The following is a 26080-nucleotide window of genomic DNA, read 5'->3' as shown; positions in this document are numbered from 1 at the left end:
CACTCCGTTTAACACGCGCCCCCTGCTGGATAGGAGGGCTACAGTAAGAGATAAAAGGGGCACTTTTATGACTTCAAATTAATAAATAATAAATAATGAGGAGTTTTAATTGTATTTAAAAGTTCCCCACCCTCTGCCCTTTTGTTACATATGCAAAAAGTCTCATACCACAAAATGTTTATTTAATGGTTAGAGTTTTTATTTGCTCTTTATTGTATTACATTGATATTTTTATTCAGCAAGAATTTTATTAAACTTTTCTATTTAAATGTGCCACTTCTTTTGTATAGTTCTGTCTTAATCAGTCATTCTACGTTTCATAAGCTTTTTTGTTATAAGGTAAGATTAGATGTACTTTATTTATTAGGGAAGAATTTGGAAAATTAAAATCAGAATCAGAAGACTTTATTTATCCCCAAGGGGCAATTAACAAACAACAGGGCACCATAACGATGAAGATAAGGACAATAAGAACAGGCAATAAGAGTGAAATAATAAATACACAGAATATACAGTTTTAAAATTACACAGTTTTAAAATTAAAGTGACTGAAAGGTGAATAAATAACTGTAAGTGACTAAAAGTGAATAAAAGTGAATAAATGGTATGTAAGCCAATAATGTAGAGAGTGACAAAATAAATGTCTTATTAAGGTAAAGACAGAAAATAAAATAAGTGTTAATTGATAAAAATAAAAAAAAATGAATGTACTAAGATTTTGCCCCTGACAAATATACCCCAGTACATAATATGGAAAAATTAACAGGAACAACTGCTAACTGTATCTTTAGCAAAGTACACATATTTTAATTTATGATTTAAATTAGCAATATATTTAAAGATATACATTCTGTGGCTTATATACTGTATTTAGTTAACAGTCTCAGCTATTAATATAACAGGTGTTAATCGATTGTGTTACTCTTAGTTTGTTAGTTTAGCTACTAACAAAGGTATTTAAAAAGTTTCCTTTGCAGCAGAATCAAAATCAAAACACATTTCAACACTTTATGGCTCATTAATTGTGTTTTGTACTGTTTGATTATTTTTAAAAAAAAAGATTTGTAAATTATTTTATTATTGGTATAATAATCTTAAATGTCAAATGTTACCTAAGAATATAGATAAAGTTAGCTACAGTATATGGTTCACCCATTGCGTTTAGCTAACCATTTCAACTGTCAGTTAAAAGTGTTAGACAGCTTAACCACTTGGTATAACTTTAACAAAACCTATCAACCTTTCTAGTAATTTAATTTAATTTGATACTTTGTCATAATGCCAATTTAACTGCTAGCTTAAAAAGCAACATAATGGTTTAATGTTAGCAAACTGTTAGCAAGCAGTTTATCAGCTAGTCATACTTTTATCAAAAATAATTTATGACCTTTAACTCATAATTTAATCTAGCTAGTGTAATTCAACAATTGCCTATAGATGCTTTTTCCCACCATTTAAAAAAAAATTAATATTAATTCATATTTTCTGCTATCTGTTAACTTGAAATTCTAATATACATAACTCAGAACTGGTGCAAACAAACTTCCATAAATTACTATATAAAAGTTTGTTTACAGTCACTGATTTCATCAGTTTATGGTTTATCCATTATGTTTGGTTGGTCATTTAGACTGTTTATCACTACTTTGTGATCTAGCTGAAAGTAATTTTTGATCATTAATTACCTATCTAAAGATTTATGTAATCAGCTGAGATAAATATGATGCATTCATTTCAGCTACTTCTCTAACTTAGTCTGTTTCTTGATATAACCTTACAGTATCACTTTTCTAGTTGCACCTGTTACCTGTCTAAAAGTTTAGGATCAGTCTGAGTGTGTGATTGGCAGGAGGAGGGGCCTTCTGAGTACCTGAGAACAGCCACTGAGGGGAAATGAGGTCGCTTCCTGATCTGAGAGGCACATATAAAAAACGAAAGTCAGCGCAAGGGAAACAAGTGCACATGGTAGATGAAAGCTGACGGGAAGGCAGCGCGGAAACATCTCAGGTAACAAACACGAGGAGAAGCGACATTAAACGATCAAATAATCACATACAATAAATAATCCGTAATTTTAGATAATATTTAACATGTTATTCATGTTTTTAGAGCACTCTTTGGTGATAACGGGTGTGTGCATCGCGTGGTGTCCGAAGGCACAGCATCATGAGCCAGTGGAAGCAGATTCAACAGCTGGAGATCAGACTCCTGGAACAGGTGGATTACCTGTATGACGATAACTTCCCCATGGACATCAGGCAGGGGCTGGCCAGCTGGATCGAGTCTCAGGACTGGTGAGTCTTCATCTATGTGCAAAGAAGTGTGGAGAAAAAAGTCTGTATTACAAAAAAAGGCAGCTGTCTTCATAGGCTGAAAGACCACATGGTATGGAGGACTGAAGCTGCCAAAATTAACATTAACTAAATACACAAATTAATGACTTAGTACATAAATAATTATGCAATTAGGTACACAACATGTAATATTAATGTTTTTCTTTTTTATCAAAGTATTGTGAACTATTTATTTACTATTTACCAAATATGTCTGTCTTTTCTTTCTTCTTTCTTTGTAATGATTGTAATATAGCAGTTTATATAAGTGAGTTTTTATTTGTGCTTTAACCTAAGTTGTAGTTTGCTTCCAAAGGGTGGGGATGGTTTAGTTTTAGTATCAGTTTTATTTTTTTATCATATAAGTACAAAATAAATCCATGACTCAGTCACATAGAGTTATCATCTTCAGTCAATAAAATGCATATTTTTATTTTATTTCAGTTAACTCAAATATTTATTTTATTCATTTTATTTTAGTTTTAGTCGACTATAATAACCTTGTACATAAGACTAAAGATAACCAAATAATAAGTATGTGAAAATATATTTAGGATATGAGTCTGGTGTTAATATGCTGGCAAACAAGCAAAGAATCAACTCCATAAACACTCACAATGTCAGCCGTTTATATTTGTTTAATAAAGCATAAATGTCTAAATAAAGATTCTTTAAGAAAAATACTTGAGGAAAAATGGACCAAGGCAAAATGATGAAAAAATAATAATTTAGAAATGAGTAACTTGAAATTAAAATGGATGAATAAATAGAAGAGGCAATAATTCAAGGAAATAATCCTATGTAATAGTTCTGAAGCAAAATAAGACAGAAATATTGTCTATCAAATATTTTAAGTGTATTATATTTTTAATGAGTCTGGGCTTTTTAAATTTAAATCCAGAAAAGCAGGAGGTTTTGATCCAGACGTCTTCTGAAGCTCAGTGAAAGTTTGTGCAAACATAAACGATCACCTGTGCATCAAAAACATGTTGACAAAGCTGAGTTCAAATCGCTGAGTTTATACTTTTGTTCAGTTGAAGCTGATTGATCAAAACCATGACTTCTTGGTTTTACAGCCCACAACTTCACGTCACAGACCTCATTTCCTACAGGAAGCTCTTTTCAGTGAAAAACCCGCTGTAGCTGCACCTTCTTCCTTATCAACGAGCTGCAAACAAAGTCAGAGAACAGTGATCATTTATCACCCACAGAGTGTTTGCTTTTAGCTAAAAGGAGAGTAAATGGATGCTTTTAGTTTTCGGGTTTCAGCAGGATTTAGGAATGATTGTGGTCTGAGTTAAAGTAAATTTTTCAACGGTGCTGGGCAGGTCTGAGAGAACCTGCCTGAAGGCTCTTCCATTCCTTCACTAAAAAACATGTACATAAGGTTACAAACCTTTGAGTTTTATTCCACAAAAAATAAAATTTACAAAGTCCAAGAAATGTATTGAAGACATAATTTTTCATAGTTTTCTTATTTTTTTTTCTTATACAAAGAAAAGTTACATGTTTCTTGTTGTTTTCAAAACTTAAAAGACCTTTTTCTCCTCAAAGATTATTGGTTAAGTTCAGTCTAGGAATGCATATATCAGAAATAAATAGGTTATGTAATGGTAGCTACATTTATCTTTTAAATACAGTCTATGATTTTTAACTTGGGAGTAGAAGGATCCTGTTATGTTCGCCATTCATCCCCTTGCGAACGGCGCTGTACGCCTAAGTGATGTCACATCTGCTGTAGCAAGCCACCATGTTGGTGTCGTGTCAGCCGGCCCTGCAGCTGTCGATTTCTTTAAAATGGTCCATTGTGCTACTGCTGGGTTGACGAGACAATACCAGTGCGAATGTGGAAGTTTTGTCTCAATTGCGACATCTATTGCTCACGGGAATACTGCAGGGGGAATTTGCACCCTAAGTACTGGAATGAAGGGTACAGAGCTGTGGCGGCATCATTATCGGCATGAGAAGAGAAAAACAAAGGAGACAAACTTACTCTTGAAGTCTGACTTCAGTGATCATTCAAGGAACTGCAGTTTTTGGTTTTTTGGGGCATGACATGTTCTCCCCGTGTCTGTGAGGGTTCTGTCTGGGTACTCTGACTTCCTCCCACACCACAGTCCAAAGACATACAGTTAGTGGGGTTAAGTTAACAGGTGATTCTAGATTTCCCATAGGTGTAAATGGCTGTTTGTCTCTCTGTGTTAGCCCTATGACAGACTGGCACCTGTCCATGGTGGTTGCAGGTGAGCGCAGCCTATCCATTGTCTTCCAACACTTTATTGGGAGAAAATGGATGGATGGACAAAAGTACCACTATTTTTTGACTCTTGAGCAAGGAACTATTCAATTCAGTTTTATTTATATAGTAACAAATCACAACAGCAGTTCCCCGATGGCACTTTATATTGTAAGGTAAAGACCCTACAATAGTGCAGAGTAAACACCAACAACTTGCTCACTTCTGTGAGCAAGCGCTTTGGCAACAGTGGGAAGGAAAAACTCCCTTTTAAGAGGAGGAAAACTCTGGCAAAACCAGGCACAGGGAGGGGCGGCCATCTGCAACTGGTCTGACTGCAGTCTAAGAGCGAAGGGCTCTCATGGAGTGATACAGTACTCTAAAGTCATTAAGATAAGATGGGGCCTGATTATTCAAGACCTTGTATGTAGCAGTAGATTTTTAGATTTGATTCTGGATTTAACAGTCTATTAGCTGTTTGACAACTACTCTTTCAAGAATTTTAGAGATAAAAGGAAGGTAGGAGATTGGCCTATAATTAGCTAAGACAGTGATATGTGGAAAAGATGGCTTTTTAAGTAACGGTTTAACTACTGCCAGCTTGAAGGCCTGTGGTAGGTGGTAAAGCATCTTCTTTGTTCTTCACAGGTTTGTTGCTCTGAATTTCCTGAATGTGTCACTCTGTATACTTTTAGGGACACCGCGGTGAACGACGAGTCGATGGCTGGCGTGCTCTTCACCAACCTGCTGACCCAGCTGGAGAGGGTGCGCTCGCAGGAGCAGAACTTTCTGCAACGACACAACATGAAAATAATTCAGCAGCAGCTGCAAGTGAGTCCACCTCTCCCCCAGACATCTAATTTCTCAGGCGAGACCTCAGCACTTCAGATCTGCCTTTGTAACACAAACATTTGTTAGACTTCCTGTTTTCTAGGACAGGCTAGAAGCTACATGCTTGTTTTCTCACATGATGCACTTACTGAGTGCTCCACAGATGGCAAAAACAACTGCCACCCTAATGTGCCCCATACTGGAAAGCAGCCTTGACAGACAGATGTAGTGTAAATAGAGGAAGTGTGTATGCTCTACTCGCACAGTTTTATTGACACATATTACAGAAGAAACGGGTGAGATTTGCATGTGGAAAGATAAAAGCTCAACACGTGCTTTTAAAGCGTCACATACATGTTTACACAGCAGTGAATGAGACCGTTTGACACACAGTAGCGGCAGAAAGATGACAAAGTTATGGGTTTCAAATCGCATGTGGAGGAAAAGCTGGTTAGTTAGGTACTGGTATTTTTATATGGAAGATTGCAAATGACAAAAATACAAAAAGTTAACATAAATAAATGACTTGAATTATGAATTAATGTGCTGAAACAAAAAATATTAATAATACATGCTGATATTCAATTAATAGTGATTTATCTAGTTAATATTATTTATGGTGGCTGCCAAAAATAATTAATACATTTTTTATAATTTGAGTTTGTTATTTAATATTAATATTACTGTTATCCATAGTGGATTAAAACTGCCAAAAATATACATTTTTAAATAAATGAATATTAATTCAAAACTACTGAAAAATAACTATTTTAAATTAAACATTTAAGAACTGACTGAAGTGCAGACATTTAGCTTTAATTCAAGGGGTTTAACAATTTCTGTATTAACTGTGTAGGAGGTACAGCTATTTTTATACACACGTTATATTTTTAGAGTCTCAAAAGTAATTGGACAGTTGACTGATGACTTAATGGCCAGGTGAGGTCTGTGTTAAGGCTGGCCGGATTCTGGAGTCCTGAAAGAAAAATCTTTAAAACCAAGATAAAGTCTTACAAGAGTGAAGGGAAGTTAAAAGTTTGGAGAAGGAGAGAAATCTGATCTGAAGCGTATAACATCTGTTAAACATGGTGGAGGTAGTGTGGGCACAGGCATTTATGGCTGCAGGAACGTGTCACTTGTGTTTACTGATGATGTCACTTCTGATATAAGCAGCAGAATGGACTGTGATGTGTACAGAGCTATACTCTCTGCACAACGGATCAGACCTAAAGAATACTAGCTGCTAGCAGAGAGCCCCACAGCATCTAAAATCAGACTCATGTTTGTGTCGTGCTGATTAAAGCAAATCTGATGATCCTGATCAGTCTGATAGTTTTACATAAATCACACGATTCAGCGCAGGCTGTGGAGCTCCAGGATGTTTTTGAGGAAGTATATGCATGTTAATCATTTCTCATGCAGTGTGATTACATTTGAAGAAAAGGCTTTTTTTTGTTATTTTTTTTGTTGAAGCCACAACTGTGAGCATGGATTCAACTCGAGCCAAGCTGCAAATCTGTAGAAGTTTCTAGCTGAAGTTTGCAAACTTAAAAGTATTCAGGAGTTGTGGGAATTATGCAAAGTTTGTAATTAGCTGCAGTTTATTTATGGCAGTCCAGATTAATTCTCAAAGTTGATATTTGTGGTGTTTCTACATGAGTTTCCTTTGTTTGTACAGCTCAGAAAAGAGGTCATGTTGGATTCTTTGCTCAGTACTTGTAGGTTATGGTGCTGCTCTGCCCGTGGCTTCTTGTTATTGTTGTGCACTTTTATCCACACACTGAGAGAAAGTGTTCAGCCGTGAACTCCATTAAAGTGTCCTCAATTTGGAGAAGTAGCCTCGTGGTGTGTACATGTGCCTGAGGTGAAAGGGAAGTAAAATAATTGCCGTGCTCACGAGTTGGGAATTGCTGTAAATGTGCAGCTTTCTGTTTGTGTGCTGCCTGAAAGCTGCAGCTCCAGTTTTTGCTGCTACTGTTTTAATCAATTGAAGTCAGTAAAGAGCTTTTGCACATTGAATTCCTTTCTTTCATTGTTGTCTATAAACACTTTAAGTTATTCTCTCTGTCGATGAACCCTTTGAGGATGTCTATTCTGCCAGAGGAGCTTCTCAGGAAGTTCGGTTGTGGTCGTCACTCGCTTTTATTCTGGAAGAAAGACAGATACCTCTTGCAGAATGAACCCTCGAGGCTCGTACCGCTGCTTCCTGTGAATATGTATATGTGTTATGTGTCAACACTTCTTAGAGGAAGTAGCTACTCCTGTGCGATAGTCGAGGGTGTTTGTGGCTTGTTGTTGTTGTTGTTGTTATGTGTTCATGTAACAGAGGAGAGTTTTTAGCTCATGTTTGAATCTCTTCCATTCATGTTCACGCAGGGTCTTTCTTTGAGGGGAAATCCCTCGCAGTAGTAGGCGCACATTTTTAATGTGACCTTCGCTGCTTGCTGAGGGAAAATGTCAGGAGTGTTGGGTTTGACTGTAAAGTACCCATAACAGCAGGAGAAGTATTTATAGTGAATTTTTGCTGAATAATGTAGGTCAGCTTGGTGAACGGTACAAACTCTGAAAGGATACCAGTGCATCACTGCTGCTGTCATAAGACTGAGCGTGTAGGTGTGTGTGTGCGTTTGTGCGTCCTCAGTCTGTCGTCTTACAGTGATGAAATATTAGTCACACCTGAAGGCGAGACAAAAACTTTCCCTCTTCCTCCAGAAGAAGTTTTTTGTACTTTTCTTGGTGAGCATTTGAATGTATGTAGAGGCCGATATGCAGCTTCGGAAAGTTTGTGGCTTCTGCCGCATATATTAGCCATATATAGTCTAAAAATAAAGAGATTTAAAGATACAGGCATCTGGCAGGAATGTATGGAGGCGCCAAACTGCCAAAATCAAAAATAAGTTGATTTAAAAAAAAAATTAATGAATATACCATTAAAGGCATCATTAGACTACTGAATTCACAAAAAAGAATATGTCATTAAAGGCACAGAAACAAAAGATATAATCCCACTTATCAATATTTAGCAAATACAAAAACATTAAAGAATAATACAATAAAAACAGAAATAAAAGATTTGGTAGTGTAATGTAATGACTTGGCTCCTCTTTTAATTTGTTTCTTAATTATTTATATATTATTTATTTATGTTTTTAGCTTCATAATTTTTTCACTGGTGTAGGTCTTTTATGGAAGACGTAAAGCGCAGAATGTAAAAAAACAAACCAAAAAACATCAAAAGGCCATTAATGACTTTAAAACCAATAAATGTGGGTATTTATTTATACAATATGTTTCTATTGATTCTACTGTTTTACTTACTTTAAATTTCTTATTTTAATGATTAATATCATTGTATAACTCTGTGATTTGCCTCATAAAAAAGCAAAAAAGAAATGTATTAAGAAAATAATGAAATGAATACATCTTTGAAGAAAAGGAGAAAATGCTGAGTGAATGAACGTAGATAGATAGATGAAATGGAGAAAGAAATAAATTTGGCACTCATAGATATGGAATGCAATTTGAAACAAAAATAATAATTTGAGGCCTGAAGTCTATCCCTACTTAAGAAATCTAAGGTTTCTAGTGGACAATAATCCTCAGTTAGGGTTATTTGCTAAAGGTTAACAAGGTTTGTCTTAATGTTGCTTCTTTTATTTTATTTTTTAACCTCATGGTGCAAGTTGCATCATTACAATTTTGATTATGCAACTTTTACATGTTTATAAATTAGGCTCACACGCTGGAATCTGTTCTCTAATATTTAACTAAATGTTGTGGTTAAATTATTTGCCCTTAAAGAGTCGAACCTGGATGAGCTCCAAATATTTGACTTTATTTACTCAGCTGCTGTTCACGGAGAATACTCGTTTTGTGTCCAGTTAAACTTCATTCCTTTGTTATTGAACTAAAGGGCTTCCGCTCTGTCAGGGATTTCCTTTTCATCTCTTCTTCACAGATAAACAGACACTGTGGGAGTATTGATCATGCTGTGGTTGGTTTTATAGCCTACTTACACAAATCATTAGGAAATCATTGGTTCGAAGGTTTTTTCTCAGGGGGTTTTATAACTGAAATTTTCTCTGTTTGCGTCACTGTAGCTGAAATACGCCACCAATCCTGCTGTAATGGCCAGAGTCATCTCCACCTGTCTCAGGGAAGAGCGCCGTATTCTCTCCAGTGCCTGCATGCAAGAACAGGTTTGTCACATTGTTTTCTCAGTGAAGGGAAAGTCCCTTTATTACAGTCTCTGCTGGTAAATCTGGGCCACTACCAGGAAGACTACACTGTAAAACATATTTCACACCCCCACCCTCCCAACCAGCCAGTTCACTTTATTCCCAACAATCAGTGTTTGGCTTTTTACGGTAATCACTAAAGTGTTTCTATTCCCGTGAACAGGATAACTGTTTGTTTTCTTAAGCTGGGTTGTTCCATAGAGACTGCTGCTTCACTTAGCTCACTGTTTGGGTTTAATGCACCATAACTTTATTGTTATTGGAACCAATAAAGAGTAATAAACTCACCGTGGACTACCTCCCCAGCACTACACAGCACACAGACATCATTAACACCTTTTCTTTCTAATATCCGTGCAAAAAAAACGTTGTAAAGACCAAAAACTGAAGCAGTCATAAAGAAGTTTACTATATCGCCTTAAAACGTTTCAGTGATGCTTTGCAGCTTCTGCTCACATCAGATGGCACAACACATCTGTTATTGCAGGTTTAAACTCAGTCTGGTTTCAGGTTTCAGAGGAAGAAAGAGGTCTTCTATATGCAGATACTCATAGCTAGAGTTTAAACTTTTAGAGAGTCTCTGTGCACAGAGGCTGTTTGTTCCCAAAATATTACCCACGCAATGTTAAAATTTAATGTGCCAGAAAAATATTCAACACGTCCCAGTACACGATATGTCCAATAAATCGACTGTATAGAAAAGATGCATGTAGCCACTGTGCTCATCCATCATCTTTGGAGTCCACATATTAACTAAATTTTCAGCTAACTTGAGAAAGCTTGATTACCATGCTGCATCCATGAACTGTACACAGACACAGCTACGTGCTAATACTATAATACTATGGTGAATATTCACTCACCCCAAAGCTGTGGACAGCCTCTACCTCAAAATAAACTGTGGTATTTCTCAGATGATTGGTTAAAAAATGCCTCAAAGGCATAAACATGATGAAGATCCAGTCTTTAATTAAGTCTTCAGTTTGCAGAGACCAAAACCAGTGAGTAACATGTTTTTTATTTATGCACTGGCACCCTGAATTTCCCCAAAGTTAATAATGTTTTCTTGTCTAAAGATGGCAAAAAAGCAACTTTAAAAAACATTCATTACACACTGTATTGAACATGAACCCCACATGACCCTGAATCACAAAGCCACAACATTTGCAACATTCTCTGTATCTATTGTACAATATAAAGCGCCTTGAGGCGACCTTTGTTGTGATTTGGCGCTATATAAATACAATTGAATTGAATTGAACATTTCAACAGTGTGATTAATATCAACAGCTCTTAGTTATGATGCTGTGGGAGCAGCACCAACAGACATATGAGAGTCATGTCATTAATGTTGATATGGTTAAATCAGAAGTAAATAAAGATTACAGATTACAGTCTGTTCAGAAATACAAAGTTGTAAATAAGTAAATGTTTGGTTTTGGTTTTTTGGGTGTTTATTTATTTTTTTTACAGGGTCCTCTGGAGAAGTCTTTGCAGAACTCTGTGGCGTTTGAGAGGCAGAAGAACATGGACAACAGAGTTGGGATCATCAGGGGCAGCATGCAGGTAGCTCAAACACCTTCAATACAAGATGGAGAAAACACAAAGCTGAATTTTATTGATGAATTTTACCCCAAAAATGTCTGTTTCCAGTTGATGGACCAGGCTGTGAAATACATCGAGGACATGCAGGATGACTTTGATTTCCGCTACAAGACCCTGCAGTCTCGAGGTGAGCCATTTTACAAGGTGTAAAAATAAAAAGTCATTTACTATTTTAGAAGACTTATTTCATACTACTGTTTTTGTGGTTGTGTCAGAATCAACTGATAGAAACTCTGACGTGATGAAACAGGAAGTAACAAGACTACAGGAAATGCTAAACCGGCTTGACTTTAAAAGGAAGGTACGCACATGCAAAGCTCTGAAACGTGACAAAAATATATGCAGGTGTACAAATAAAAAAAAATTCATTCACAGTGTGTTGATCAGCCATAAACACTGTATTTCATGCCTTTGTTAGGAGATTTTATCAAAGATGGACGTTGTGATCAAAGAGATTGACGACCTGATGACCTCTCAGCTCAACCCCGAGCTGCAGGACTGGAAACGAAGGCAGCAGATTGCTGCCATCGGGGGTCCTCTGCTCACCGGGCTGGAGCAGCTGCAGAGCTGGTAATGACCTCCAACAAAAAGTCAGAAATCCTTACTGTTAATGCTAATGAAGTACTCTGTATGGAGGCCCAAAAATGCCAAAATAATATTAATAAATTATGTAAACAGGACATATGGTTGTATATCTGTTGCATTTGTAATAGTTAAGTACCATTTGTATATCTGCTTGTATATAGATATATGGAGGACCAACACCAACTGAAATAAATTCATTATACAAAAAATAAATGTATACATTATTTCTAATAAATATTTATTTATAGATTGAATATTAATTTCCCAGTACATATGACGCCCTGTGATATATATACTGTAAAATCTATGCTATATGTCACCCAACTTGACACGAACATTACTTGGTTGACTATATAGCTAACTCATTAGTATAATTACTATGGAAGCTTGTTTCTGTGACTGAAAAAACGCTTTGTTTTTGTTTGTTTTTTTTATTTCTTTTAATTGCCAGCCATTTCTCTTTTTCAGTGGCAGAAATGATCTTCTTTAATTATCAGTTGTCAGTTAAGTAGTTTACTATCGAGCAAAATAATTGAGTATATTGTAACTAACTGGCAGAGGTAACGGATTTTAAGGTGGCTCTATGCTGTTAAATAAAGATCAGATAAATTCTCTGCCCTCATCCTATTCTTCGCTTCTCTCAGGTTCACCCTGACTGCCCAGAGCCTTTTCCAGATCAAGCGTCAGCTGGACAAACTGGGGGAGCTGGTGGTGAAGGTGACCTATGAGAGCGATCCAATACCCCTGCAAAAGCCTCAGATGGAAGAGAGAGTGAAATATCTCATCTACCATCTCATCAAGAGGTACCAACACAGCTCAGCAGAAGACATTTTATTCCTTTAGCATTTGTGAAAGAAATCTGTGTTGCATGTGGGGGTATTTCTATGATTTTAATTTTTTTTAAATGTGGTGACATAGAACAAGAATATTTAATTTGAAATGAATACAAGGGGGCAGGATGTCCTGTGCCCTCATGCAGATTACATGAAAATTGACCAGAGCTGGCAAAAGTATAGACATTCTGTACTTAAGTAGAAGTACAGATACTAGTGTTAAAAATACTCCTGTAAAAGTTGAAGTACTGATTCAACTTCTTTACTCAAGTAAAACTTAAAATGTACTGGCTAAGAAATGTACTCGGTGTAAAAAAAAAAAAAATGCAAAATTATAGAACCTTAAAAAACATCTCAACACCTATTTTTATGCAAAGTAAAGTGAACCTTGTACTATATTAATATAATAATAAAATAATATCAGCAGGAATACAATACAGTCGTTCCGTTGTGCCAAAAAAACAAACAAAAAAACCCAAAACAAAACACCGGCCCACTTTAACCCTGACTATGGCACATGGTTTTGCCTTTTTCACCTATTTTTATGCAAATTCCCCGGATAATTAATACGTGAACAGGATTGCCTCTCGCATTATTTGTTAGGCTCAGATCAGTTTGATGTTTGAAGCCCCTCGGTGATGTGAAATAATAACTCCCCTCAAATGCATCAAACCAAATGTAATAAGCCCGTTTTCAAAATGTAACAGAAATAGAATAGAAAGTCAAGATATTTGTTTTAAAATGTAGGGAGTAAAAGTAAAAGCCTAGAAGAACAAATACTCAAGTATGGTACAAATAACTAAAAATTCTACTTAAGTACAATAACGAAGTATTTTTACTTCGTTATTTCCGACCTCTGAAATTAGCTGCACAAAAAATTAAACCCTGTTATGAAAAGAAGTATTTAGATGCTTTTAATTTCTTAAACAAAACTAAAATTGAAGTAAAAGTGCAATGGTTTGAGTAGCAGAATCTACTTAGAGTATGCTGAATCACAGTTATTGATTCTTTTTTGTGTATATCTCTTTGCTGCTGCAGCTTGAAATGATTTTAATGACCTGTTGACAGCTGTGTAGCTTCATCTATAATAATAAGAGTAGTGATTTAATGTTGGGTCTCATTAGAGAAACTGTCAGAGCCTAACACATAAACCCCAGTTTTGCCAGGAGTAAGATAGGACAATTAATTAATTAGTGACACATTCACTGAGATAAGAAAGAAAGAAATGGTACTAGATACCACTGAAGCTGTTAAGTTATTAGCCGAAAGATAACCTATATAATGAAACCAGAGGTGGTCCCAGGATTGAGCCTTGAGGGATGCCACACGGGAGAGGAGGAGATGCAGATGTGTAATAAGCAGTGCAAGGGATCCTAGCCCAATTCATCTTTGTGCAGAACAACTTTCAGTGCTCTGAAAAATGAAAAACACGACTTCCTCCTCTACTTCAGCTTCTGACAACACATTAGACAATAAACCGAAAGGTGGTAACTACCGGAGGAGGAACACGGCCAGCTGTGGTTTGAATGTTCTCTCTCAAGCTCGGGGTGTTAAAGTGAAATTGTAAATCGAGGTGTGGGTTTTTTTCACAGCTCATTTGTGGTGGAGAAGCAGCCATGTATGCCCACACATCCACAGAAACCCCTCATCATTAAGACTGGAGTACAGTTCACCACCAAAGTCAGGTATGAGGATGTGACATCTTGTTGTTTCAGGATTTGTTTCTGCTGTTGGGTTACAGTTTGTTTCAGTTTATTCTGATTTCTTGCAGACTCCTGGTTAAACTTCCAGAAGTGGATTATCAGCTGAAAGTGAAAACAACATTTGACAAGTAAGATGATTTATTTTCTTATTAAATGGACCCCACAGTAAACCTGTCTTCATTGCTTGAATAAAAATAAGGTAAAAATGTTGTGTGCTGTGCTTGTGTGTTTCTGCAGGGACCTCCCCCCGGGCAGAGTGTGAGTACAAACTGTCTAAGCGTGCTACTACTAAATGTCCGAGAACAGGAAACAGCACCAGATTAAAAGCAACCTAATCTGCTCGCTTCTGTCTTCAAAATTTATTATGCCTGGACTCTAATATAGTAGTTAGGCATGGTTTAGTGAAATAATACTACTTTATCTAATACTGGACCTTAGAACCCCCTCATTTAATTCTCTACATGAAATAACCTGTTTTAGCTTCTTCCTCTTTAAGACAACTTCTGATAGGCTCCCCCTTGAAAGCAAAAGGTTTGAATAGCAGGTGGGCGGAGCATCTGTGCCTGAGGTATTCATACAGGGATATCCACTCTGATTTAGCATCATACAAATTCAAGACTGGAAAAAAAAAATGAAATGTCTGTAAGGGGGTAAAAACTTAAAGATTAAAAGGCGAAATCAGCCCTAAAGCTTCCTGTTTTATGGCTTCACTGGTGTGTTATTTGTTTGTCGTTACCAGGTGTAAATATGGTTTAAAAAAGCACTTGGAAACCAAACATGCACCTCGGGGGAACTTTGTGTCTAACTTCCTGTAAAGCCAGATGCAGAAAAAACATATTATTGGGTTAAAGTCACCTTAAAAGCTATAAGAGTTTACTGAAAGCAAATGGATTAAAAAAGAAAAGAAAAGTGACGACATCAGATTGAGAATGTTTTCTGAGATGTGAATGAATACAAGCATGCCGTGATAGATTTACTTGTTCTCTTGCTTTTGTCCTCAGTTCTCAGTAGGATACAAAGCAAAAATACTCGATATTCATTAAGAACCAATTGCCTGGACTTCACTTTTATAGAAGTAGCACTTCTTCAATTTTTGCTGTTTAAACAGCTGGTGTTTACTGCCACCTTCTGGTGGTGTTAGCCTGATACCGCGCACTGGAACAGACAGGAAAAGCAATAGGAAATAGGAAGACAGGAAACATGTACTTGACTTTGTTATAACTTATTGACTTGTCAGTTATTCAAAAATCCATAAAGATATGTGGGCTTTAAAGATTTCATCCACAAATTATAACAAAACATTTTACAGCGAAATCTAATCAGCTTGGTTTTCTTTTATAAATCTCTGTTTTAGATTTATACATGTATTGACAGATTATATACGATGTTATACATGGCAGGAAGGACAGTCTGCAGCTGAACCTTCTTAAAATCGCCCTGATTTAAGAACCTTTACAGTAAAATAAGTGGAGTGTTTTGTTTTGAAAACGACATACAGATTTTAAATATGGTTTATGTTATTGTCTAAAACAATCCACAAACACTTCATCCTCTGAATTAAGTCCATCTTATAAATGGATGCTGGTAAACATTGATAAGAAAATCAAGTTTTTTCTCCTTTTCTCCTTAGAAGTCGTCAGTTTTTCATCCTGACCAACAACACTAAAGTTATGGACATTGAGGACTACTCAAACGGCTGCCTCTCAGTGGAGTTCAGACATCTGGTAGGACAAAACTCTAACAAATGTTGACAGTTGTTTAACTGGTTCTTTCATTGAACCTTTAACCATTTATTTAAAATGGTGTTTAGTCATCTCACTCAGAGTTTGTGTTTTACAGCAGCTGAAAGAGAAGAAATACATCAACGGCACCAAAGGGAACGAGGTAAGAAATGTAGATAATGATCTACGGAGGACGAAAACTGCCAAATAAAAGAGACTCTGAAAATAAGTTCATATTTAATGAAGTCCACAAAAAGTGTAGGGATTTTTTTTATTTAAAAAAATAGTGTAAATTGATTTTTTTTTTTTTTTATTCTTGTGCATTCTTTGTACTATTTGTGGTATTTTCTTCCCATAAAATTTTCTATTTTATTTATTATATTTTTATTATTTGCATGTATTGTGTGTATTTGTATTTCTAAAGTAAATAAATCATTATTTTAAATCCATATAGGTCTTATTCATTTATAAAATATCACCTAAATTGATTTTCAGCTGCTTTTGGATGCCCTTCATGACACAACCCCAAAAGAATTCGTGTCTTTCCCAGTGATCCTTTTCCTGTTAGGAGAATGCATTATGCGCTACATTATTCCTCATTCCTCATTTGTCTCTATCTACATGTATTATTATTTTTTTAAGCATACATGTATTATTTCCCCTTGGTCTCTTCACCCTATTTATTTCTGCAAACTTTTTTAATTCAACTTTTATTTTAAAGGAATACAGCTAAAAGTGTCTCACTGGGACAGTTTTTCACCTGCTTCATGGTTGATTCAAAAATACATCATGTAACTAATACATTTAAATAAATGTAAACATTGAATGGGAAAGTAGATAAATTAGGGAATTAATACAAAGGTAAGTAAATATTGAAGTAAAACTATCAGTGCCATAGTTTGTAAATTATTTAATTTATCGGTTTAATTAATATTTAATGTATTTAATGACATATTAATTGATGTATTGCATCATTTGCTCTTGATTTGGCAGTTTCTGTCCTCCGCAGTGACCATTAACGCTGCTTCAGATGGATTTGTGCATCATATTCAGTTAATCTGCCTTTGAACTCCAGTTGATGTTTCAGTGTTTTATTTTTCAGGGCCTGCTCTCTGTGACAGAAGAACTTCACTCTCTCAGTTTTGAGGCCTGCTTCACAGTGCAGGGTCTCACCATCGACCTGGAGGTCAGCGGCAGAGCAGATCTATTTCAAACTTGTTTTTGTCGCTGTTCATTTACAAAATAATTTACTAATATTTATTTTTGTTTTCCAGACGTGTTCCCTGCCGCTCGTTGTGATTTCCAATGTGAGCCAGCTGCCTGGAGGCTGGGCCTCCGTCATGTGGTACAACCTCCTGACTGATGAGCCGAGGGTGAGCCATACTGGACTTCTTCTAAAAACAGAAAATTCATTCATTTGAAAGTTTAATTACAAAAATTTAAAGTAAAAAATAAAATAAGTTGAGCTGAATCAAACATAAGCTCACTTTCAGCTCAACTTATTTGAACACACCTGGACATCTTTGTTAAAAGCCTGTGTTTTTATAAATTCATTTCTATTATCTTTAAAATAAAATATAATAATAAATAAAGAAACACAGATTTTATTTTTTCAGTCGACCTCTGTTGTACGGATCTTCACAGGGCAGTTCTGCATTTTTCAAGTCTCTAAAATTGGTTTTCCCAAAACAGATGCGCGATTAACAGCATCAAAATGACATAAATTACAAATAAATCTTGTAATTCACCCCCATAAAACTGCTAAACAAGAAGAAAACTGGCTTAAATTCCAAATCTTTGACTTCCAGAGCGTGACAACAAATTCTGCTGATGTTCCATTTACTCTGGTTCTTCTGTAACTGCAGCTCATGTTCTCCAGCTGTTTTGGAGATGTTTGTTTTCATTTTTTATGCTTCACAGCCTCCCTCACCTTCTCCATCTTCCTCCACAGAACCTGGCTTTCTTTGGGAACCCTCCTCGGGCCAGCTGGAGCCAGCTCTCTGAGGTCCTCAGCTGGCAGTTCTCCACATTTGCGGGGCGAGGCCTCAACAAAGAGCAGCTCACCATGCTGGGAGAAAAGCTCTTTGGTATGTTTGTCTTTTAGTTTTGTTCTTTCGCAAAGGTTGAAAATTAAGAAAAAATAAATAAAAAATGTGGCTTTAAAGTCATTAACCTGGAAAAAGTCTTCCAACACAGCAAACAGTAAAACATTATACTTAAGAAAACAACTGCAAGCTAACAAGCTAATTAGAACAGAAAGTTAAAGCTGAAGGCAGAAACATCTAAAGAGAGGTGGGAGAGTGTTTACTTGTTTATGGAGGGTGAAGCGACACCTCTGTCATTGTGAAACCACACGCCAGCAGAGATATTCAAGCATGTAGGTGGTGCAGAGACTCCAGAAAGTCGCTCGGTTTAAAAGGGAAAGAACCAGAAACGTTATTCGAGCCAAGTATCAGACTGGTCCAGCTATAAAGTCAAAGTCAGCATAGCAGAGAAACTCTGAGGGGCGATCACAAAGTTCTGAGAACAGGTCTATAAAAATGAAAAGCCTTACCTCATTTAAATCCAGTGGATCACCCTTCCAGCGTGGCTCTTCCTATATATTGCTGACCACTTCCGCTACTCGCTCAACCTCAAGTTTATGCATAAAGAAAACATGTTTGCTTCAAGCTGAGCCAGACTTCACGTGAAACAACAGGGAGCTTGGTTTGATCAGTCAAACAAATCACTCTAAAAGACCAAAAGTAGCATTAAAGGTGATGAACAACAGCATTTTGTTTTTAACCCAATCAGATCCCAACAAATCAAAGAAGCTAAAAACGAAGCTGAAGCTTCTTTGATGCTCTGTTTTCTGTATGCTTGTAACACTTTAATGTTTCAGATCATCAAACAAATTCAAGTAATACACAAAGATAACACAAGTAAACACAAAATGCAGTTTCTAAATGAAGGTGTTTATTATTAAGGGATAAAGATCCAAACCTACATGACCCTGTGTGAAAAAGTGATTGCCCCCTAAACCCAATAACTGTGGAGGAAGTTGTCTCATCTTTGTAGAATTGTTGTAGTTCAGCCACATTGGAGGGTTTTCCAGCATAAACCACAGCTTCTTTAATTGGATTCAGGTCAGGACTTTGAGCAGAACACGTCAGTCTTCATTTTGCTCATGATAAGTTGCTTTTTGAGGTATTTAGTTTCAGTTTGTCAAACAGGTTCTGTTAAAGTGATTTCTTGATTCAGCAGGTCTGCCAGTAATCAGGCCTGAGTAAACTTTGCTTTCCAAACGATGTGGTTAATCACAATTTAACAAAAGGGGCGATCACCTTTTCAACCAGGGCCAGGTGGGTTTGGATAACTTCTCTCTTAATCAATGAAATAATCATTTACATTTAAATATTTTACTCGTGCTGTGTTCTCTAATATTAAATTAGTTGTATAATCTGAAACATTTAAGTGTGATAAATATGCAAAACCCAAGGACATCAGGAATGGGGCAGACAGTTTTACAGCCCGCTGTATATCGCCTGCTCCTGATCTGTCTGCTCAGCATCCCATTGTGTGAAAATAGCAAATTGTATGAATATAAATAAATTAAGGCAAAAAACAAACAAACCCTGAGATCTCTCTCACACACTGGTTCTGTACTTTCATCTTTATTGTAGCTAAACATCCTTTTCCTTTCCTTAACCTGTTTGGTTAATAATTTTGCTTTACTGGGATGTAACATATGCAGGAAGAGATGGTGACAGGTTAACCTGCAGGTGACCAATGATTCTTTCTCCCAGCCACTGGGTAGAAGTCACACTTGAGGAAGTGCATTCGCTTCTGAACTCTACAAATAATCAAAATTGGGGCCATTGTGTGAATTTGGAGAGCTGGCATCTCTCGCTGATGGAGCTTGATGGATGATGAGATGTTAATTTTGAGAAAGTATCCCAAGCTGTTGGAGGAGTGCTGGGAGCATTTCATCGCTGCCAGAGGAGACTTTTCTGGGAGGAGACTCCCAGAAAGAGCCGGGAGCCAAATTGTCCCCCGACTTTGGATCTTGTTAACGTAATAGAATCCCGAGTCAGGAGAGAAGAATCAAGGATCCAGTTAGTGGGAGAGTAATCACTGCTGATTACTCAGACCTCACAGGATTCATTTTACAAGGTTTTTATATGCATTATCATGCCACAGACTCTGCTGTATGAGATAAATAAGCTCCAGGATGAAAGATATATTACCTTTTATTGAGATTTCCCAGATTACTATTGAAGCCTATGAAAAAGGCACCATGAAAGGCCGTTGCGCATGCGCTGCGTTTTGATTCGCTGGGTTTGTTGTTGATGAGAACTCGTACCTCAAAGCCTCAAAGCTTCATGACAACATGCTGTTTGTCTCGGAAACTGTAGTAAAACCACTTTATGCCCACACGGGGAAGGTCACACTAGTACAGTGATGCTGCTGCTCACAGAGTTCAAAGAATTTTCTAAAACAAGTTCAGAGAATAACTAAAAAGCTGCTGACCTTGTTTTCCTGGGACGGCCATTTATGATAGTTTCTCTTTGTCTCTGTAGGTCAGCATGCCTCCTGCAGCGACTATCAAGTGTCCTGGTCCAAGTTTTCCAAGGTGAGTCTTAGATAATATGAGCATGAGCGGCATAGTACCATTATTTTCTGCATTATTGTGCCATCTAGTGGCAGTCATAAAACCTGCTGTGTTGTTAATGTTGGTCATGTATTTTTATCCCATATCGTATCTAATTTCAATTTAAAGTCCGAGAAGGTTCTCACTCTCTTTTCTTCCAATCATACAGGAGAATATTCCAGGGAAGCCGTTTAGCTTCTGGATGTGGCTCGACTCGATCCTGGAGCTCATCAAGAAGCACCTGCTGCCGGTCTGGAATGAGAAGTAGGTCATCGTGTCCCGGCTGAAAGATCATAAACAGAAAATGTGACAACTTCTAAAAACAAAAAAACAAACAAAAACAACTCCACAAAAAGATGAAAGGGCTATTAGATACATGAACCGCTAGCATTAACATATATGAAGGACCAAAACTGCCAACATCAGTTGGGAAAGACAGAACAGTTAGATACATTTATAAAATATTAATATATTTAACATTACATTACAATAAAATTAATTTTCATTAAATTTATTAACATCAATATGCGTTCTTGCCGTGAGCACAGCATCTGGTGTTAACCAATCAGAGACAAGTTTAAACCCTCATTTGCATAGAAGGAAATGCAAAGGAGAAATACATGGAAACTCAAATGGAAAGTAAATACACAGATGAATAAATACAGAAGTAAATGAAAACAAAATGTGGCATAAATATACATTTCTATTAGGTAATTAATGCTTTCATTTATTGTTAATGCTGCTGCTTTAGCAGTTAGAGGTTTTTTAATTTTTAAGGTTTTTTGGGAGGATTTCTTGTCTTTTTAGAGTTTGAATCAACAGAAATTATTATGAGTTCAAGTGTGTATGTCAGCCAAATTTAGATGCCTTTATAAAGGCTTTATCCCAGAAAATAGCATCAATGGATGTCTGCAGGTGCCAGATATCACCTGCAGACTACAACCCTGTCTTAGAAATGTGCAGTTTCAAAATGCATTAGGATAAACTTCGTATGAATGGCAGATCTAAAATGTGAAATTGGACAACAGATCTTACAGGCTGAGACCAAAAACCTAAATTTCTTTCGTCTTTCACCGCCTCCGCAGCTACATCATGGGATTTGTGAGTAAAGAGATGGAGCGAGCCTTGTTGAAGGACAAAGAGCCAGGCACGTTCCTGTTACGCTTCAGCGAGAGCCACCTCGGCGGAATCACCTTCACCTGGGTGGAGCACGGCGATAACGGTGAGATTTCCCATAAACCAACATCATCAGATCACGTGTAGTAATAAAATGTATACGTCACCTTTAACTATAAGACCGTAAATAAACTTTGTTGATAGAAAATCTGTGGTTTTACCTGCTTTGCTGACAGTGGACAACAAAGTTTGCTAACAGTAACTTTTCACACCAGGTGAAGTGAAGTTTAACTCTGTGGAGCCTTACACTAAAAACCGGCTCAGCGCGCTTCCGTTCGCCGACATCATTCGAGACTACAAAGTGATCTCAGACGGGGTTGTCCCCGAAAACCCACTCAAGTTCCTCTACCCCGACATCCCCAAAGACGAGGCCTTCGGGCGGCTTTACAACAGCCAGCCCAGCAAAGGTAAGATCTAATTATGAGGTGAAGTGTTCAAATTTTGCTGGGAAACTCTCAGGCTAATTCTCGGGTCTAATTAAATATTAATATAAACCTCTGTTAAACTTCCAGTGCATCCTTACATCCCATCAACCCTGATCCCCATCTCAGAAATGCGGTGAGTTCATATTTCACTCAAGTCGAGCTCAGTTAACTTTAAACAGAATTTCAAAACAGGCTAAATGTATTTTAACGTCTATTTTAATGTATTTCAGCTCCAACGCGAGCACCACCCCGCGGTCGTGTCAGTCTCCGGAGCCCCCGATGACACCTGGAGAGTTTGACATGCTCAATGAGCACCTGTGCTTCGACATCGACACCGTAAGTTTACATTATTGTACTTAGTGGATAATACTGGTAATAATATGCTCTTTATTATTGTAAATGAATAAGACACTGTATGTGTCTCTTATCGCTCTGTGCAGTAGAGCTAAAATAGAAAAAGGTCAAATGTGGAAAACTTCTGGAAACCTCATAATAAAAACAGTAAATTCATTATTCTGCTTGTTTCAAGTCAACATAGTCTATAAAAGATCAGAAGTTAGAGATTACACATTACTGTGACTTGGACCAAAGTGCCAAACGCCAAAAATCTGGGTTTTGTATATTTTCTGTATTTAAAGCAAACATTTTTATTATCGTTAACTCCTCAGCGTAAAGAGTGAGACGACAGTTGCATCAGATTTATTATCAGCTCAGAATAAAATCTGTAGTCTCTGTGTTCCTAACTCTGAGACTGTGAACAGTGCAGAGACATTACTGCAAACACTGTTGAAACATGGCACACTGATCAGTGATTGATGAATTGTTGTGTTGTAATCAATCACACTGATGGAAAGTTGTCTCACATGAGATGATGTGAATATTCATGAAGTCAATGTTTTAGGATTTTAAATTTGGATTAAATGGAGTTTAATTGTTTTTTGTGTTTGCCGACAGTCTGACTGTAATCAGATTACATTTCCTGTTGACCTGTGATCGCAGGCTGAGATTAAATAATTGAAGACTGCCTCTGATCAGCCTTGCTGAAACGGAAGACTGCTTTTTGGTTAAGCTTGGAATTCGTTGAATCTGTCCCGATGTTATGCCGCTAATATTTTTCTTCTTTTTGTTTTTACAGATGAGCTCTCCATATTCAGAGTAAAAAGAGGGAAAAAAAACATTTGCATCTGGAGCTTCTTTAAATCCTTTGTCAATATCGTGACTCCCGTGAGGCTGTTGTTTTTACAGAGTTTGTGTTTAATGTGTTTTTAAAGCATATTTTGCTTTATTGTCCATGAAAGAAAAGTTTGTATCATGCTGGTTTTGTGCCTTTAATATTTTGCATGTTCAGTCATGTTTTTCTATAAGAAATGAGTTGTATATAAATCAATCTGAACATGTGTTTATTGTTTTGTTTGTTTTTGTTTTTTGTAGTTGACATTATTTTGATACTTTATGTCTGCATCTGTCTCTTTTACCTGTTTGTTATTGGCAAAAAAGTTAAATACATGCAGTGTTTTGATTCCCTTTGTCTTAAACTCATTCACACAGTCGCTCAGCTCTCCTGCCCCCTGCTGGCCACCTCACTGAAACAGCACCCAGGTTTTGTGCTTTTATTTCGAAAGCAGTAGGAAGTGAGACGTCGGCATGTAGCAGCTGCTGCTGCTTGGCGGTTTTTATTTACGGCGTTTCTGGAGAATCACGTGATTCTCGGTGATTGTTGAAGGGTGAGGCTGTATTTGGGCTCTTGCGGAAGCTAAAAACAATAACAAAAAAAAAGCAAAAAAAAAAACAAAAAACCACCAGCTGAGGTGTCTCCATAACGTGTCCTCTCAGAGCCCATGTCCCAGTGTTGCTGCTGCTGCTCAGAAATTATTAACATAAAGAATAAATCATTATTTATACCATGTTATTCATGAATCCCCATGACTCCTAATCAGATGATTTACTGTATGTGCGAACCTCTGACCACAGTCAGGATATTATGCAACAGCATGGCTGAACTTTTTTTTTTTAAAGAATATGTTGACTTAAAAAGTACAACTTTGCATTACAGAAGATCAAAAATGCCAAAATAAAAAGCAAATCTTGGTGCTTTGACTGACAGGTGTGTTCAGACACAGGCAGGTGTTAAATGTCTTTTCGGCATTTCCACTCCTTCGAGTCCCAGAATATGACCTCTGGACTCTGTTTCTGTGAGTTATACCTGTGTGAGTAATGGAGGGAACTTGTGAGCTGAAAGCTCAGCTCCCCATCGTCTCATCCAAATATGGCCACTTCTAGTTTAAAGAAAAGTAACATGGAAGCGGGGGTGGTAGGTGGAGCATTTTTCAGTGAATGGATGGGGGTTCAGTGCCTGTTCTTGTCCAGGGATGCTTTTGCATGCAGACTGAAGGACCGAGGGATCAAACCCTGGATCTTCTGATTAGTAACGCATGTGCCAAAAGTAAGACATTCTGTACTTGACTAGAAGTACAGATGCTAGTGTGTAAAACATAATCCAAGTACTGATTCAACTTCTTTACTCAAATAAAAAAGTAAAAAAGTACTGTCTCTGATATGTACTCAAAGTAAGAATGTAAAAGTAGCTCTTTGGAGGACTTTTCTACCAGCTGTTTTTGTACAAAGGCAACAGAATCTTGTGCTGTATTAATAATAAAATAACATAGTAGTATAAACATTATTTCAGTATAAATTTTAATTCTAATAAATGTGTTCAGCTTAAATCAGTTAAATAGAACATGATCAGAAAAAATAAGGATAATAAAACATAGCTCTATTTTTTTGTTGCCTACATTGTAGAGCAGGGTTCTCAAACTTAAATGAGCTGTGGGCCACTGCTGGCACTGTCATCTCATGTGAGGACCTTTTAATGTGCAAGTAGTACAAACAAATGAGAAAACACCCACAAATATTCCCAGTGTTTTGTTTGTTTTTTCAAATTTCAAATATTGTACAACAAGACGAAACTGCAAATGTGAACAACCCCCCCCCCCCCCCCCCCCCCCTCTAAGCTTTTCATTGAACTCCCAAATAAACACATTGTGACTCTCTTTCTGGCCAGACATCTGGCAGCACTTCTGCTGTAAATTCTTTTGTATTTAACTCAATAGAAATGCAGACATAGTTTTTGACTGCTAGTGAAAATAGTTTTCCTTACAAATAATTCTCTCACTGAACTAACAGCCAATCCCTCAACATGTTTGTACTCTCTGCTCATATTGCCTTCATATTAACTCATTTTTTGCTTTTTAAATAACTTATTTTAGCATTGCACTCAACAACAAACAAATCTTCCCTAACAAAAAAAGTAACTTCAAGAGCCAAACTGCATTATATTTCTTCACGTCAATCTAGTGGCACCCGGGCTGCCAGTGTGAGAGCAATGTTGTAGAGGGTAATTTTGTTTCTAAATAGGAAAAAGGTTGTTGGGAAGAGATTACAGGGATTTAGCAGTGCGGGGAAAAGAATGTGCAAAAATCCAAAACAAAGACACCAGACACTACAGACCGATACAGACACAACAGTGCAATAGAAATGTGCAGAAAGAAAAAGTATTGTGGAAAAAAACCGGATAAAAACGGGTTCATGAGCGCTGATGTGCAACAGCCCACCAAACTGAGCTGAAACCTGCACAGAAAACAGCTGTTTTCAGGGATTCAACATCTGGCTGTTGTTATTTTTCTTTACTTTGTGACTTGCCGGATGTCGAGCTGTGCGGCCTCCAGCTTTGCGCACCCAGCAGGACGATTTCTGGAGAATCACGT

General features: G+C 37.0%; 1 protein-coding gene across 2 annotated transcripts; it reads left to right on the top strand.

The window, feature by feature from the left end:
- Positions 1 to 1837: 1837 nt before the first annotated feature.
- Positions 1838 to 24982, top strand: LOC146501015 (signal transducer and activator of transcription 4-like). Of its 2 annotated transcripts, none has more exons than XM_085135437.1 (24): positions 1838 to 2007; positions 2110 to 2294; positions 5265 to 5400; positions 9501 to 9599; positions 11112 to 11204; positions 11292 to 11370; positions 11459 to 11544; positions 11662 to 11813; positions 12473 to 12631; positions 14254 to 14346; positions 14433 to 14492; positions 14602 to 14622; positions 15998 to 16088; positions 16204 to 16248; positions 17188 to 17271; positions 17360 to 17458; positions 18037 to 18172; positions 20645 to 20697; positions 20885 to 20979; positions 21801 to 21937; positions 22107 to 22298; positions 22404 to 22449; positions 22547 to 22652; positions 23452 to 24982. In XM_085135437.1, the coding sequence occupies exons 2-24, from the start codon at positions 2167 to 2169 to the stop codon at positions 23473 to 23475; spliced, it is 2214 nt and encodes a 737-aa protein (XP_084991563.1). In that variant the 5' UTR covers positions 1838 to 2007; positions 2110 to 2166; the 3' UTR covers positions 23476 to 24982. The 2 variants fall into 2 exon arrangements, with proteins under 2 accessions (XP_084991563.1, XP_084991562.1); XM_085135436.1 differs by having other exon boundaries at positions 15995 to 16088; positions 23452 to 24981.
- Positions 24983 to 26080: the final 1098 nt, after the last annotated feature.

Source organism: Neolamprologus multifasciatus, chromosome 16 (assembly GCF_963576455.1).
Source record: "Neolamprologus multifasciatus chromosome 16, fNeoMul1.2, whole genome shotgun sequence".
Lineage (NCBI taxonomy): Eukaryota > Metazoa > Chordata > Actinopteri > Cichliformes > Cichlidae > Neolamprologus > Neolamprologus multifasciatus.
The sequence above is the reverse complement of the archived record's forward strand: the minus strand, read 5'-3'. Positions and strand labels throughout refer to the sequence as shown.

What these genes read in the sequence shown, in the direction of transcription:
- LOC146501015 (XM_085135436.1), top strand. Translation starts at nt 2,167, where the DNA reads ATGAGCCAGTGGAAGCAGATTCAACAGCTGGAGATCAGACTCCTGGAA. An exon ending in CAAGACCCTGCAGTCTCGAG is followed by an intron (nt 11,371 to 11,458) that starts GTGAGCCATTTT and finishes TGGTTGTGTCAG; the next exon opens with AATCAACTGATAGAAACTCT. An exon ending in TGTGCTTCGACATCGACACC is followed by an intron (nt 22,653 to 23,451) that starts GTAAGTTTACAT and finishes TTGTTTTTACAG; the next exon opens with ATGAGCTCTCCATATTCAGA.